The following is a 16175-nucleotide window of genomic DNA, read 5'->3' as shown; positions in this document are numbered from 1 at the left end:
CCGTAATGTATGACTATGGGTCCAAATAACACCTGTCTACTGTGGAGCTGTCAAGCTTTAAAAGCATGCACCCAGGGGTCTATACTTAACTTTGTTCTTTCATTTTTCAGTTTTCTTAGGTAGAATTGTTACAATTTGATTGCATGTATACAATATATTGCATGTAAATACATACATACAATATACTGCACATATATTTTTAGTTTACATGTATGTACTGATCATTGTTTCTAAGAAAGGTTTAGAGCTTTAGCTTTTTCAACTTATAGTTATCAAAGGAATAAAGCCAACTACAAAATAACAATCAACAGAATGCACTAATTCAATCGTAAAGGACAGTCAAATGTGCTTACATGCATTCAAGAAATCAATCATCTTAAGTTATAAATAATATATACTTAACTTACTAAGCTCAAAAATTCAGACCTGGAATATCCTGAAAATGGTGACATTTGTTTTTAGAGTTATGATAAACAGTTCTCTGACCTGGTAACTAAAATAATATTCTAAGCAAGGAATTCCAGCACTTTAACCACAAACAATGTAGGAAAACAAAATTAGCACTCATTTGAACTTGCATAGAATAGAATAAAAGCTGCAGTTCCTTCAACATTTCCTTTAGTAGTACCCATTAATGACAACAAGCATTTCTTAGAGTATAACACTATCCTACCACAAATGTATTCATCGTACTGCAGTCTTGTTCACACAAACATAAGTCTGCACTCATACACTACTGGCTTTATTTTCTTATCATATCTATGATGCTAACCACCAAAATAGTATAACAGCATATTAGATTTGGTCTCAAGAGTACTATAACAGTAACTTACTGCATAAAATGTCACATTTTAAATATTGCTTTTTAAGAGTTAAAATAAGCGACTTGTAACATAGGCATCTAAGAGAAACCCTTTTAATCCAGTTATTTGTGACCAAATATTGAAAGACACTTAAGAGACAACTGAACAAAAGCAAAACAATCAAAATTCAGCATCCAGAATTCTGATGTACACATGACAAAGTGAATAGCGGGAAGAATTCCAGAGCATCAGGATAGGTAAGATATGTGCTACACTAAAAAGATGTATTTTCTACCTTGGGCAGAAATATAATTTTTTATTGACCCTTTGTGAAAATACACATCTCCATATCTAGTACATTAATGAACTAGTAGTAGATTCACAGTAGCCTTGAAAAGTGAATCTTTAATTCCCAGGTTCCTGTAAATGGTCATTTAAAACTCGAAAAGGGGAAGATGAGGGTAGATGAGGGTGCAAAGATGCAGTACTGTAATTTCATCGTGTGACACAGGAAGTTGGACTTTAACACATCCTTCCTTTTTTGTTTTAATGTTACTCAGGCTGAAGACAAGTGGCCATTTGAGAGTCAGGCCCTCTTTGAAAGTCTCAAATATGATTGACTGAATGTTCAAGAAAAACGGGGGTTATAGATATGTCACATCCTTTGGTCCCATAACCCCTAACTCCTAACCCCTGTAGCTCAGGAACCTCTTTCCCCTCCATCGGCCAGGAGACCAGAGAACTAGTTCTTTGACTTTTCTCTCTCTCCCTCCCACCCCCCGCCACACGACGTCTTCCCGACGGAAACACAATTGCCCTGGACGCGTTAGTGCAGCCCACTAAGACGGGCTTCCCCACCATCGTCGCACCAAATTTCAACACACACGCCCACTCCCTTTCTCAGAGCCCACTTCCCTACTCCCAGTCCCGCTCCCTCCGGGCAAGAGACGTGGGGAGCGAGGAGAAGGAGGGAAGAGACTCCGAATGCTTCTGTCCCCACCCGCTCGCCGTCCCCTCGCCCCCGCCCCAGCCGCGTTACCCGCCCCCTTCCCGCTCTTTACCTGCCAACAGGTTCCTAATTTCCTCTGGGAGGGGGTAGGGAGAGGAGGTGTTGCTGGGGTTGGGCATGTTAGGGAGCGCGGGGCGTGCGGGGAAAGGATCTGTGCTGAAAGGGGAACCGACGGGCTGGGGTTGCGGCTGCGACCTAGACTCGGGCTAGCGGTCCCGGGAAGGACAGTGGGGCTACAACTCCGGACACTGCCGGGCCGAAGCTCACAACAAGGAAGTCACTAAAGCCCCCGCTACAGCTGCTGGACTCTCGGCCTAGCCCCGCCCGGCAATTCGGGGCGGAGAGATGGGCGGGGAGGAGCCCCGAAAGGCCGGAGGGACCCCAACTGCGCATGTGTGTCCCTTGGTTTTCCTAGCCTCTGAGAGAGCCTCTGGGCAGGCCACACCCACCACTACGTAGAGGCGCGGGAGGAGGAGCGGCTGGTGGGAAGGGAGCGGACTGGGGCTGCATCACCTGATCCGGCCCCTGAAGCGCCCCGCCGCCATTTTGGCCACTGGTATCACCGCAACTGCTGAGCATTTCTCCACCATCCCGGAAGTTAAGGCATCTGAAATTCCTCCAGATTTCCCGATTAAGAGACTTTCTGGCCCTTAAACAGCCCCGCCAAGGAGTAACACCTCGCTCAGTACCCCACATGGAATTTTCGACCACCCGAAACTATTATAGCCTTCTTTGTCCGATTGAATGATAGTAACAAAGTTCCATCTTCCGCCAGTCCTTCCATTGAAGCCAGTCTGCAACCGCTCCAGGGAGCACTCTGATTGGCTCTTAACACTACTTTGTGCCTAATTCAGATTCTTGAGGTGACTGATTAACCCCACTATGAGGAGCAGGGAATTCTAGTCACAGATAGCTAAATAGACAGATACCATTTTACCTCTTATAAGCATCAAAAATAAAATTGCTGGTGATTAATAGAATGGAATTATAAAAACTGTTTACTCCCACCTGAACATTTAATTAACAAATGCTTATTGTCTCCTATCTCTAAATCTTCTTTTAGGTTTTTACTAAAACCCCGAAAGGCGCGTTCTAGTGCCTTTAAAATAAAGTGTGTGTGTGCGTGTAAAAAAAAACTATATATATATATATAAAATTCAGGTAGGAACTGCCATGGCAAAGGCCTTTCCCAGATGCTACCGTTGTATTTTGAAGATTGTATTGTGGCTCCAGTTGCAGTGTTAAATTGTTTATTCCTCTACCCTCCAACCCTCGTTAGATCAATGGTCCTTAAACTAATTTGTATTAGAATCACAGAGAGAATCTATTACAATGCAGATTGTGAAGTCCCACTCCTAGAAACTGATTCTGCTTAGGATGGGATCTGATTGGCTGCATTTTAAACAAGCCCAGTAGGTGGTTCTGATACTAACCATCCTGAGATTTGATTTTGAGAGTCACTTTACTACTTTCCAGTTCCTACAGAGTACAGGATTTGTCATAATTTACCTTTCATCCCCACGTGGAACCCAAAACCTAACACAGTAATGGCTCTATTAACATTTAATACCAAAACAATCTCAAACAGTAATAGTAAAAAATTAAGTAGTCAAATGCAAGACATTTTTGTAATTCTCTAGGAAATATATCAAACATTAATTATAAAAGGAAAAATTAAAACATTTTGGAGTTCTTTCAAAGCAAAACAAAAAAACAAGACAAAAACTTTACAATTGAAGTAAAACATACAAAATAACAACAAAAAAAGACCCCCAAAACAAACTTATTCCCTAAAATGGAATCTGAAATTCCTACTCAGATTTAGAGTGATGAATTATAAAAAAAAAATCTCTGAAAATTAGAATTCTTTTGGGTGGAGGTAAAAATAAATAAAAAGTCATTTTACAACACAGGTCCTCCAACTTCAAAGAATTGAGAATTATTATTCTTAAACTGCAAAATTATATTCCTTCCTAAAGAAAGAAGAAAATATTTTATGGACATATTAGTGATTCTTCCTCCCTTTACAGTTATCAAATACAATTCTTTGTCTTGTCACATTTTTTATTAAACTAGGCATCCAAATGTTCCTATCCTTTGTTTCTTTCTGATAGAACTGACCAGATTTTTTTTTATTATTCTTGTGTCTCATTTATTTATTTACACTCCACTCATTCCAGAAAGGAATTGAGGTGATTTACTCTTGTATCAAATAGACAGCTTTCTGGAGTGGATCAAATGGACACTGTCTACACTGCTCATTATGACAAGTCATTTTTGTTAGTGAGAGACAGGAAACTATTAAGATTGCCTTAAAATATATAGCATCTTGTAGTCCAAATAAAAAAGGCAATAACAGAAAATGGACTCTTTGTATGAAACACATTTCCCCTATTTAGGAAACCATTCTCAGACACAGGTTCCTGATGGATTCACTTGGGCAATGCTTTGTATACTCTATCATTTTTACGTTTATTGTTAAAGTTACTGAAATTGATTATAAGACACAAAGAGAAATAGAGAGAGGCTAGAAGAAATATTTTTGTTTCCAAACGTTTCTATAACAAAAGTAGGAAAGAAATCAAATCATACTTCACATTCTTTAAACTAGTCATATTTTGTAAAAAGGAACAATAAATGAAACTTTAAATCTGAACCTGAGAGAGACAGCCTAAGCTTCCTTACCATTCTGCCAAGAAAAGACTACATTCTGGAAAATATCTCATAATTTATCTTTTCAAAAGTAAATCCTTCAAAAAAAGTTTTTTCTGTATAGCACAGGGAACTATATTCAATATCTTGCAATAACCTTTAATGAAAAGGAATATGAAATGAATATATGTATGTATATGCATGACTGGGACATTGTGCTGTACACAAGAAATTGACATTATAACTGACTGTACTTCAATTTAAAAAAAAGTAAATCCTTCAGTTCAAAGAAGATATGTGTATATGTGTGTATACATATATTTTTCCTTATAACTAAAGCTAACCCCCTTCCTTACATTTTCCAAATTTAGCTTAGCTGAATAATTACTTGCCCATAGGCTTAGTTTTAAAAGAATCTAAATGAGCATTGAAGGAAAACAGTGAGCTAAAACAATTTACTTTTCTCTGCCTCTCTTATCTTTATTTGGCTTTCATAGGCATGTGGAAGAAAGATTATTTTTATACTTAGGCACTGTGTCAGTTATCTGTTGCTACATTACAAAACTTAGCTTAAAACAAACATTTAGTATCTCACCCAGTTTCTGATGGTCAGCAATCCATGATCAGTGTAGCTGGATGGCTCTGGCTCAGAGTCTCATGAGGTTACAGTCAAGCTATAGGCTGGGTTGCAGTCATCTAAAGACTTGACCAGAGCTAGAGGATCAGCTTTGAAGAAAGTTCAACTACAGTACTATTGGCTGGAGTCCTCTGTTCCCCTTTGCTGTTGGCAGAAGGCCTCAGTTGCTCACTCCATGGACTTTTGCACAGGGCTGCTTGAGTGTCCTCTTGACATGGTAAGTGGCTTCCTCAGAGCAAGTGATCCAAAAGGCAGCACAACCAAGACAGAATCTGTAGTGTCTTTGTGACTTAATATCAGAAGGGGCATAATTTACTACTGCCATCTTCTGTTGGTCACACAGACCAAACTGGGTATATAGAGGGAAAGGACTGCATAAGGCTGTGAATACCAGGAGATGAGAATCACTGGAGTCATATTGGAAGCTGGCTACCATAGTCAGCCCTCTGGCTCCCAGTGAATCACGTCTATCCCAGTGCAAAATACACCCATCCTCTCCCAAAGCTACATGCAAAGCTTCATCCCATTACAGTGTCAGCTCAAAGTCCAGAATCTCATCATCTAAATCAAATCCAAGCATGGATGATGCTCCTTAAGTACAGCTCCTTGAGTACAGTTCTCTCAATATTGAGACCAAAGTAAAAAGACAAGTTATCTGCTCCCCACATAACAACAGTGGGGCAGGCATAGGATAACCACTGTAAACATTCCTGTTCTGGAGGGGTAGGAACAACAAGACATATACAGAGATTACTGGTTCACAGCAATTCTGAAATCCAACTGGGAAAATGTGGAAGTTCGTTGATTAGTGCAAAATTCTACTCTCACCTGGAATAATTTCTTCATCGATCTCAGTTCTGCCCTCTGAGTCATCCTTCCTTTTTCATGGAAGGTAGCCTATGTTTTCAGTTGAATAGTTTTCTCAGCCTGCTTCCTGCCAATGGTCTTCACAGGGTCAAAGGACTCCTTTTCATTTTGTATTGTCACTATCCCAATTTCTATCAGGGTTCAATCAGAGAAGCAAAACCACGAGAATCAAGATAGAGATAGATAATATAAAGGAATTTGTTACAGAGATTTGACCCTACATAATTGTGGAAGGTGGTTAAACTGTCTCTATAAACTGTCTCTGTATCTTTGCATCTTGGCATCTGATGCTGGAGCTTGAAGTCCACAGAGCAGAGTTAGGAAGGGAAGATGAAGGAGATTCATGATAAGATAGAATTCAGAAGCACAGTTCATGAGGATGACCTAAAACCCAAGTTAGCCCTTGCTGCCTCTGACCTTGGTGGTACAGATGCGCTGCAGAAGCTGGGGTCCTTCATTGCAGAGTTAAACACAAACTTGACTCATGAGTCAGAGTTTAAACGAGGATCCAGCAGAAGATGGAGCAGTTGCAGGTCCAGCTGTTACCTCAAGCCAGTGAAGTGGGTTAGAAGATAAGAAGCAATATACGTGAGCTACAAAATGACTGCTGCTTCACTTCCGCAAACCTCACACAAGAATCTCTTTTGTCGTCCACCCTAACTGGATTTGGACAGAAAAAGCAATATCATGAGATTCAGGTTAACAGATGCAAAGCCACCAAGCATATACTTATACTATCGTAAGAGTGGATTCAACAAAAAAAGCAATTGAAAATTTGAATTTATTTTGTAGCCTACATTTTTTAAACTTTTAAAACCTATTATGTCTTTTATCTAGTAAAAGCCCTTTTAAAAGTTTTTTAGAAATGAAGGCTTGTTTCTACTTTCTAAATTTAAAAAATATTTTCCTTCTCTTCATTTGAATATTCTAGGGCTGATAGGTATAAGTTTATTATTGTGTGGCAGTTGGTAGGAAAAAAATTATATTCTCACTGGAATTCTGGAATATGAATTCATTTACCCTTAAAAGATGTGATACAGAACCTACCTGAACCTTCAGGCTCTGATAAATATGGTTCACTAGCTTGTCTTTTGAGTTTTTAGGTAATAGTTCCTAATCTTAGTATAATTTATGAATTTAGCAAGATAAGGAAATTCATTCTCTTTTGCTTTCCATCTCATTTGCATACACAAACACATACTCAGGCATTTTGCTGCTTCAGCCAATCATTTTAATATAAGAAGAATAAGCGATTTAATCTGGACTGGATTTGAGTTCCTAACAAAATGCTGTGTATCTTTAGGGTTCTACAAATTAGGAATAAGGTGAGAGAACTGTCCATTCCATTTTAGCCTTGTCAGAGGCTACCTGGTTCTCTGCCCAGGTAACAGCCCTCTTCCTCCTTTAACTGAAATTGGTTTCCTGTATCGAGACCCTCAATACTCAGAGACCTTACCATTGTAAGGTCAGTCCTGATAATCTGGCTCTGATTTTATATCCAAATTCTAATAACTGAGTTTCTCCTGCCTAGGTTCTGAGACCAAACCTTTAGCCTTGCCTACTTTTAGTAAAGGAACATATTTGTTTTGATTCCTTCTAGCCCTATTGGACTATGGCTCTGCCTTACTCTTTTTTTTTTTTTTTTTTTTTTTTTTTTTTTTTTGGCTCTGCCTTACTCTTGTAGTGATACAGGCAGGTATTATAGTCTAAGTGATCTCCAGAGAAGAGATCCACCCAAACTCCTGTCTTGCCTTCTACTAATCAGGTTTGGTCCCCAGAGTGTGAGCAGTAGGAAAATGTTCATTCTTTTTTACTGTGTAAGATTGAAAGCAGACCCCGTCCTCTCCATGTAAACTGTTTTACTCCTCTGTGGTTTGGTAAGGTTACCCTGAACTGTAAGCAGATGCATAAAAAGACAATAACTTTTGATTCTCCCCCTTAATTCTTGTCATCAAAATCTCTGCTTTCTACCTCAAAGACCCAACTGAGTAACCTTGAAAATTCAATTTTATACTTGACCCATAAAGGACTTAAGGAGAGTTATCCTTATGCTTAACCTGAAAATAAATATGCAAGTTACTGGTGTAATTTAAGTGTCCCCAGTTTACCCCACTCCCACCGATGATCCCAACCTGCATTCCTTGAAATTCTACCAATTAGAGACCTAGGAGAGTGGACAGATAACTCTCCCTTTGCACTTTAGTTTAGATTGGTTAGAGAAGTCAGGTCGACTAATACCTGAATTAAGCACACTGTGGTTCTGGATGACAATAACTGACACAGTATTTTGGAGTTTAAAACATCCTGAGAGAGGGCAGGCTGCATGGCCCTACCAAGGAGTGTTTTCAGGACTAGCTATGTAAAACTAGCAAGGTGTTCATGGGCATATTTTATGCGGTGTGTCTTCCACTTTCTTTAGGATAGCTCTGGTCCCCACAGTGTCCTTACCAATGTTTTATGAAGAGATAGTCTTCTAGAAGAGTCAAAGTGAAGAGCATCACTGCCTTATTAGTAAACTTTGGTGGACTCACACTTGGCTTGGATTGAACTCATCAGTGTTCAATCACTGGCTCCAAATGAACTAGTTAGTCAATTTTCTCTACCCTTACCTATAATAATTATTTTTGTTACAGGAATTTTATTTTATTTTTGTTTTGTTGTTGCAGCTATTAAAAACATGAATTTAGATGAAGCCTAATTTTTAATACACTTTTAGAGATCATTTTATAGCTAAGTTGGTAGAGGTTTTAGAACATTAAATAATTAGAAACAGGTCTAGGTTTCTTTCTATATGTAAAAACAAAATAGTATGTTGTGATCAGAATTGTTCCCCTTATTATAGTACATCTATTCTCACTAGGCAATTTTAAAATACCAAGCTGTCTTCAGCAACAGTATTCAGTGGGTTTGTGCCTAATATATTCATGAAGGGCTTTGATGGATTTGATAACCATAAGCAGCTGTTAACATTAAATTGCCATTTAATTTTTTTCAGTGACTTTCAAAGTTGTCAATATTAAACAGGAGTGTTTTACAAATGACTACTTTAAGACCAGTAAAAGTAAAATTAAATAAAATTTAAAAGGCTCAAACAAATTCCCCCTTTTTTCTGTAGTGTCCCACTACTAGCAAACAAAGGAAAAAAACATCTTTACAGGATTTTAAGCACTACCTTATATATTTGCCAAGAATTTGCATTGTATATTATTATACTCAGGTATTCTTTCATTCCTTTCCCACCACACACACACCCTTTTTTTTTTTTGTCCTATTTTCATGTATCTCAGCTTCGGTTGAAAAACAACTCGCCTGAAAAACTAGTGAGTAGGTCCACATAAGTATAAATGAAAATGACCTTAACTGTAGTGACAAAAAAAAATTTCTCCTCATTCTTCTTCAAGCAGGTGAAACTTGTAGGGTTTTGTTGTTTAAATTTTTCCAACTTTAAGAGCTGTAATTGACATATAACATTGCATAGGTTTAAAGTGTACAATGTTATGATTTGATATACATACATAATGAAAAATATTTACAAAATAAGGTTAGTTAACACATGCTTCTTAATGATCTAGGCACACCAAAAAAGCAGTTACTTACATACCTATTTATTTATCTAGCAGTAAAATAACCGTAAGTGGAGAATAGGAGTAAGAGAGGAAAATCCAAAAACTCTACTGTATCAGTTAACTCTTATTGCCACAAAAAATGAAGCCTAAGCTCTCTCAAAATTCACTGACTTAACAATAATTTACTCTCAGAGACCTGTGGAATGGCCAGTGGTCAGCTGAAGGCTTGACTAGTGAATGCAGTTTGACAACATCATATTTACAAAGGCAGTAACTATGGCAGTCCAGCTTTGATGAACCTCTCTGGGTTTCTTCCCATCTTCAGATTCATGCTTGTCTGCCTTCCCATCTGTTTTTAGATCCTACCATCCACTCACTAAACTTTTACCAATGCACTATTCATATTCATTTTCTTACTGAGACTCTGAGATCAGAGGGCACCACTTATTGTTGGTCTACAAATCTCTAAAGTTCTTCCTGATTGCCAAAATTGTTTCAATTTTCCTTATTTATATTTAGAGTAAAATTTCTGTAGGTGAGGTTTTCATTGTCCAAGATGGCATCATCTGTGTTCTAGGCAGGAAAATGGAGGAATGTCAAAAAAGAGTGAAAAAAGGGATGTACTACTAGCCTTTTCTTTGGGACTGTTCTCAAGCTGTCATAGGACAGTTCCACTTACATCTCACTGGCCAGAACTTAGTTACATGGCAACATTGCTCAAAGGGGTCTGGGCAGTATTTATTCAGAGTGATCCCATGCTCAGATAAGAATTCTGTTAGTCTGGAAGAAGAGGAGAACGGATACTAGGGAATGACTAGCATTCTGCCACATATGTTGTCTATGTTTCTTCTTGCTGAATAACAGCAGAACAAAAATCTATGACAGCACTGGTCTTTGAAATCCTAGAGAATTTGTTTTTAAAAAAACTTTTAGGGAATAGCTCTACTTTCTGTTTGAATAGCTGCTAACATCTTTGGTCATCTCTCCTGATTGAATGTTCTTGTGTGTTATGAAGTCTATTACTTAGTTTCTCCATTTTGGTTTGATAAAACCTTTCTTCACAAATTTAATTGTAGCATTTTCTGAACTAGAAGTATTAGCAATCTGTTTTAAGCTCCAGATAATGGAAGGTTAATCTACATCTATTTTTTTTTCATATATGCCAGGAGGCTCAGAAATGAGTTTACAATAATTTTTTAAAAATAGTAATTGTTACTATTGCATTTTCTTACAGGGGCTTAGGTTTAGAATCCACTCTGTTAGCTCAAAGCAGAGCATTAGCTGATCAACTGACTAACCAAAGAAAGTGTATTAGTCACAAATTTAACTGCAGTTTAATTGAACCTTCATATTTTCTTAATATAATCTAACTTTGCATTTTGAATATATTATGCAAAATAACTGGATGAGAGAGTTTGTTTATCACATTATTTTAAAATAGAAAAACGTTATAAAGAATCTTATATGAAAAATTAATTCAACATTCACTGATGAAGGACGATTTAGACCTTCAGAATACTCAAAATTTAAGCAGAATTTTCCAGCATAAAGTATTTTCCGAGAACAAAAGTGAAGCACAGATTTAAAGCATTTTATTACCTCTATATTACTAAAGCTGGTCCTTTCTTAGGTTGGTTTTAATTTTTTTTTCCTCTCTCCTCAAGATTTTCCAACAATTCCTGTAATAGTAGAAATGTTCGGAAGGTTATTTATCACAGCATTAATGAAGACTTGGAAGCAGTTTTTGCTCTGGTTCTTCTTGTTGCTCTCCCTGGCATTAGCAACTAGAGTGCAGCTTGAAGAAATCTGAGATGGAAAGACACAGCCATTTGAGGGTTTCTTGAAAGTGCTTTTAGGCTGACCAGAAGCATTTTTATTTGAGCTTTTACGTCCTATGGTCAGAATACAGAATATGATAGTCTGAGTTGAAGCTGTTATCATGGCAAACTGAGCCACTAATATGCTGTCATTCTAAAATAAAAATTAAGACTGAACTATGTAACTGATTGGTCTTCAACTGCTCTAAGGAATAAAGACTAACATTAATGATTCACTTCCCTTTAAGCATTCCTTCTTTAAAAAGTAGCCCAGTATGCTTTATTTAAAGTTATTTAATTAAAAGTGATAATGGAACACATTCTCATGCAAAAAAAAAAAAAAAATCAAACTGGTATAAAGTGAAAAGTAAAAGTACCTTTCCCTTTCCCCAATATTATTAGTCTGGATTTTAATAGGGATTTCCAAAATGCCTTCTAAAAGGTTTGTACTAATTTACATTTCAGTATTCCTTAAAGATAGTTATAAACAAACATACTTAGTAATTCATTATTTGTTCAGAGCCTTTCCATAGTTATTAGTTATTAATCTACTTTAGTTTCACAACCTTCCTATGAGATCAAGATATTAACCTCCCAAATTTACAAATCAAAAAACAAAAATAAAGAGACTTTAAATTGCTCAACAGTAATGCCATAGTGTGCTAGAAATTGAACTTAAACTTCCTACTTTATCTAGTCACTGACTCTCAAGTTAATTGGGAAAGGAAAAAGGTAAAGCCTACAGAAATTATTTTTAAATGTCTGAATATTGAGAACCTGGTAAGCACCAAATATCAGCCAACTATTCTGGTCACCTAATTTTTTCTCTGACTTAGAGCAAAAGTTGTATTTATGATCCATTTGGTATCTTCCCTATACATGTGTCAACTGAGACTCAGCCTACAGAGATGAAGACTAACAAAGGTATTCATCAATACAAGGCATAGTACACTGGAAACAATGCAGTTCCTGTATATTAGAGATTCCAGGAAATGGTTTATCTTTAGTTTCACATCTCATCACAAAATCTCTGTGGTACCTGGGTAGCCACTTTGTCTAGTTGTATATCATTACTTCAGAGACAAAAAAGCAAGTGTGGTGTAGAGCAGTTCTGACTCTGAAAATCTCAATCCTGAACTCGTTTAACCGTCACTCTACAGAGTATCCAAAAACTAGATGAAGCTTATATGAGGATTAAAGTTACTGCTCTGCTCTACCATAAAAATCTGATGGCCAAAACTGTCTCTCCTAATGTCCCTTAGGCTGTCAAATCAAATTGGACCCATAGTTCTCACTCAACAGTTTTAAAGGAGGCTTTTTCCCTGCTGCTATTACCTCTTATGTTCACACTTGGCCTTCACAAGACTGACTTAGGATAGAAATTTATCGTACTGGGACAACTTTGAGTAAGAAAAATGGATGCCCTCTTTGTTGAACTAAATAATAACCTTGTTCTAGTAACAGCTTTAGAATGAGGTTGTCAGATTCCCATTAAGTTTAATTCTCTAGGTCTAAACCTATAGGACTGGAATTGTCTTTATTCAACTGATGTTCATAGTTTTCTGCAATGCTGTCTCTGGGTGTGAAGTGAAAATGTTAGGTAAACATCTTGAAGGCTAAAATTTAATCTGGTTATTTGAGAAATATTCTGGTAACAAATTCAAATTCACTTTAAAACTGAAAGTTGGAGGTCATGTAGGTACAATTTCTATATCCAATGAATATGTAAGAAGCAAGAAAGAGACTGAATATAGAGGCTGAGCTCTGATACCAATTTTGTTTACCCTATGAAATTTCATCTCTCATTAACTGCTCTGTAGTCTCTCATCTTGATGTTTCTCAGTCCCTATTATTAAATTCTAATGGTTTCTGATGGTTTCTTCAGGATTGGATTGGGCTGGATTCAAGGTATCAAATGCAGATTTGGCTTTTCTTTGTTTAATTGTACATTTGGATGAGAAGTAGCTTTCCTGGTAGAACTGGGAATAAAGTCAGAATAGACTGATGTGTAAATGAGCAGGTGGGAATCTGACCTTGTCTAGATGAGCTGGAAAAAAAACCCCACTAATACCCTGATATCTAGCCTCCATCTCTATTTTCAACTTTAACCCTGTCCTGTATGGTTTTCAATAGAAACAGAGCAAATCTGCAATTTCAGCTCTGTCAATTTATGGAGGAACTTGGGCAAGTTATTTATCCTAAGTACCAGTTGACTCTTCTGAAAGATGAGAATAAGATGACTCTTGTGAGAATTATAAATTATATTTGTATGTCTGGCACACAACAGGTATTCAGTACATGTATATCTTGATTTATTGCACTTCCCTATATTGTACTAAGCAGATAGTGGGTTTTTTCAAAATGGAAGGTTTGTGGCAACCCTGCAATGAGCAAGTCTTTTCCAACGGCATTTGCTCCCTTCATGTCTCTGTGTCACAGTTTGGTAATTCTCACAATATTTCAAACTTTTTCATTGTTGTGGTGATCTGTGATGAGTGCTCTTTGATGTTACTACCGCAAAAGGATTACAACTTGCTAAAGGCTCAGATGATGGTTAATATTTTTTAGCAATAAAGTATTTTAATGCATGTACATTGGTTTTTTTTAGAAATAATCATATTGCACACTTAATAGGCTATAGTATAATGTAAACATAACTTTTACATGCCTTGGGAAACCAAAAAATTCATGTCACTCACTTTACTGCAATATTCCCTTTATCACAGTGGTCTGGAAATGATCACACAATGTCTCCAAGTTATGCCTGTAAATAGTAACTGTGGAACTAGTCAGAAAATAATTAAATATTATCATGCTACCAGCTGAAACATGAGACATTTTTACCACAAGTCCCTCCTATTAAACTCTTTCAAGTGGTCTGGAACCATAGAAATATGCAGAGCTAGTCTAAAGTTCATAAGGAGAAGAAACTGGAAAGTCCATTCATCCATTCAACAAATATAATCAAAGAGGAAGATGCAGAGATGTCAGTCTATAACGTAAGTCAGGTATACACATTACCATACTGCACAGTAGAACAAGATATGAACCACAAGATAAATTGAGTTAAAGTGCTATGGAGTTCTGAGAAACAGAATATTTTCAGCTAAATTATGAGAAAATATTACAGGATTCCCCCACTCTCCAAAAGTAGAATGTTTCTGTGAAAGCTCTCCTAAGCCGAAGTGATGTAAAGCAAAGGAGCAATTACTTTAGGACACATCTTGCTCATGGAGGCATAAAATAAATCAAGATAAAGCACAGATGCTCACAGACACAGTTCAAAGCTATGACGGCCTGATGCTGAGATGCTGAGTACAGTTCCCGGGGAACTCTCCCTGCGTGGGGCATGCACTGCATCTGTAATGGCTGGCTGTGAAACACATGCCAAACACTATTTTTGCTTTTTTGCCTTGTCTGGTAAAAAGCAAAAATCCTCTTTGGATTTCTTTCAGTTAGCAAAAACAGGTACTAATGTAAGTCTTTCATAAAAGCAAAACATCATAAAGTGAACTTTTAAAAAGTAGAGGATACCTGTATATGCAAAAGGTAGTTTAAGCAGGATGGTAATGGGTAAATAAGTAAGGTGTGTTTATGATACAGGGACTAATTCAATTTGACTAAAGCATGGAATGAATGAAAGTGTAAAGTGTGAGATAAGACAGAAAAAAAAGGGATGTGTGTGTGCAGATTTGGACAATACTGTAGAGTATTAGTAGACCAGGCAAAGGAATTTGAAATTTTTTTTTTAGCAAAGGGATAATATGACTGATATGGTAATAGCTTTACTAAGAGACAGTTCATTTTCAAGCTTTGTGAAAGAAAGTGGAGGGAAGAAATACCAAATCCAACTAGGAGACTTCACAGTAATCCAGGTAAAAGATTGTGATGTGCTGATTTAGGGCAAGAACAGTGGAATTAGAGGGGAAGGAGTGGATCCAAAAGTTGGAGCAACTAGGATGTACAAAGATTAGTAAATGTGTTGTTAATTAGTAAAGAAAGGAGGATAATGTGGTATAGGTATTTCTAGTTTCTTATTCTTGTTATCATTGTAAAATGTGCGTTGTCTGATTCTGCCTTTATTTTCATTAGAATAATGGACTACTTTTAGCTTTATGTTAAGTGCTTAATAAATGTGAGATGTTTATTATTAGGATGATGATTATGATTATTTCATTAAGAATTACAACTTACTCCTATGTTTGACTTCTCTATTTTATTCTTCCCAAGAGTACTGGACTTCTTTCATTCCTATAAGATGGTTCTCAGTCCTGGCTACTCATAAAATTCCCTAAAAAACATCATAGAAATTCTAATATCTGGGCTCCAGCCCTGGACAAATGAATCAAGATCTCTGGGAATTGGACTTGGGCATGAGTATTTTCAATTTTAATCTCCACAGTGATCTCAATGTGCAGTTTTAGTTGAAAGCTCCTGATCTTGAGCAAGATACTGTTGTCTCAAAGGAAAGCATACTTGCTCACAGTGCTCTCTATCCATTCATTGTAAAACTCACTAAGTGCACACATGGTGGTTCATTCTTGAGTCTCAGCTAAGGGCAGATCCTGAGAACTCCTTGATGTTCAGTATTCCTTGCTGGTCTTTCCCTACTCCACACCACTCCATCTGGGAAAAGTGAATAATCCCAATTCCTGTAGGAAGTAGAGATAATGAGAAAAATCAACCTGAAGTTAGACACCATTGGTAGCAGAAAGCAAAGACAGAAAGAACAGGGATCCTTGGTGAAATGAATTATTGTATCAATCAATCTGAAGCCTAATCTACCATTGGACTTCAGGTTATATGAACCGAAAAAATTATATA

The 16175-nt window shown here is 37.1% G+C and overlaps 1 protein-coding gene across 6 annotated transcripts in view; it reads right to left on the bottom strand.

The window, feature by feature from the left end:
- Nucleotides 1-16175, bottom strand: part of SKAP2 (src kinase associated phosphoprotein 2) — a 290965-nt gene that overhangs the window by 148721 nt on the left and 126069 nt on the right. The window contains exon 1 of one of the 6 annotated variants that reach the window (XM_032483826.1): nt 1865-2160. The exons of 4 other annotated variants lie outside the window; for them this stretch is intronic. In XM_032483826.1, coding sequence (XP_032339717.1) covers nt 1865-1931 — 67 coding nt within the window. In that variant the 5' untranslated portion in view covers nt 1932-2160. Of the gene's footprint in view, nt 1-1864; nt 2161-16175 lie in introns of those variants that run through there. One more of the 6 variants, XM_032483825.1, reaches the window with a different exon arrangement.

This window comes from Camelus ferus, chromosome 7, assembly GCF_009834535.1.
Source record: "Camelus ferus isolate YT-003-E chromosome 7, BCGSAC_Cfer_1.0, whole genome shotgun sequence".
In the NCBI taxonomy this organism is placed as follows: domain Eukaryota; kingdom Metazoa; phylum Chordata; class Mammalia; order Artiodactyla; family Camelidae; genus Camelus; species Camelus ferus.
This window is presented reverse-complemented; position numbering and strand designations above follow the sequence as displayed.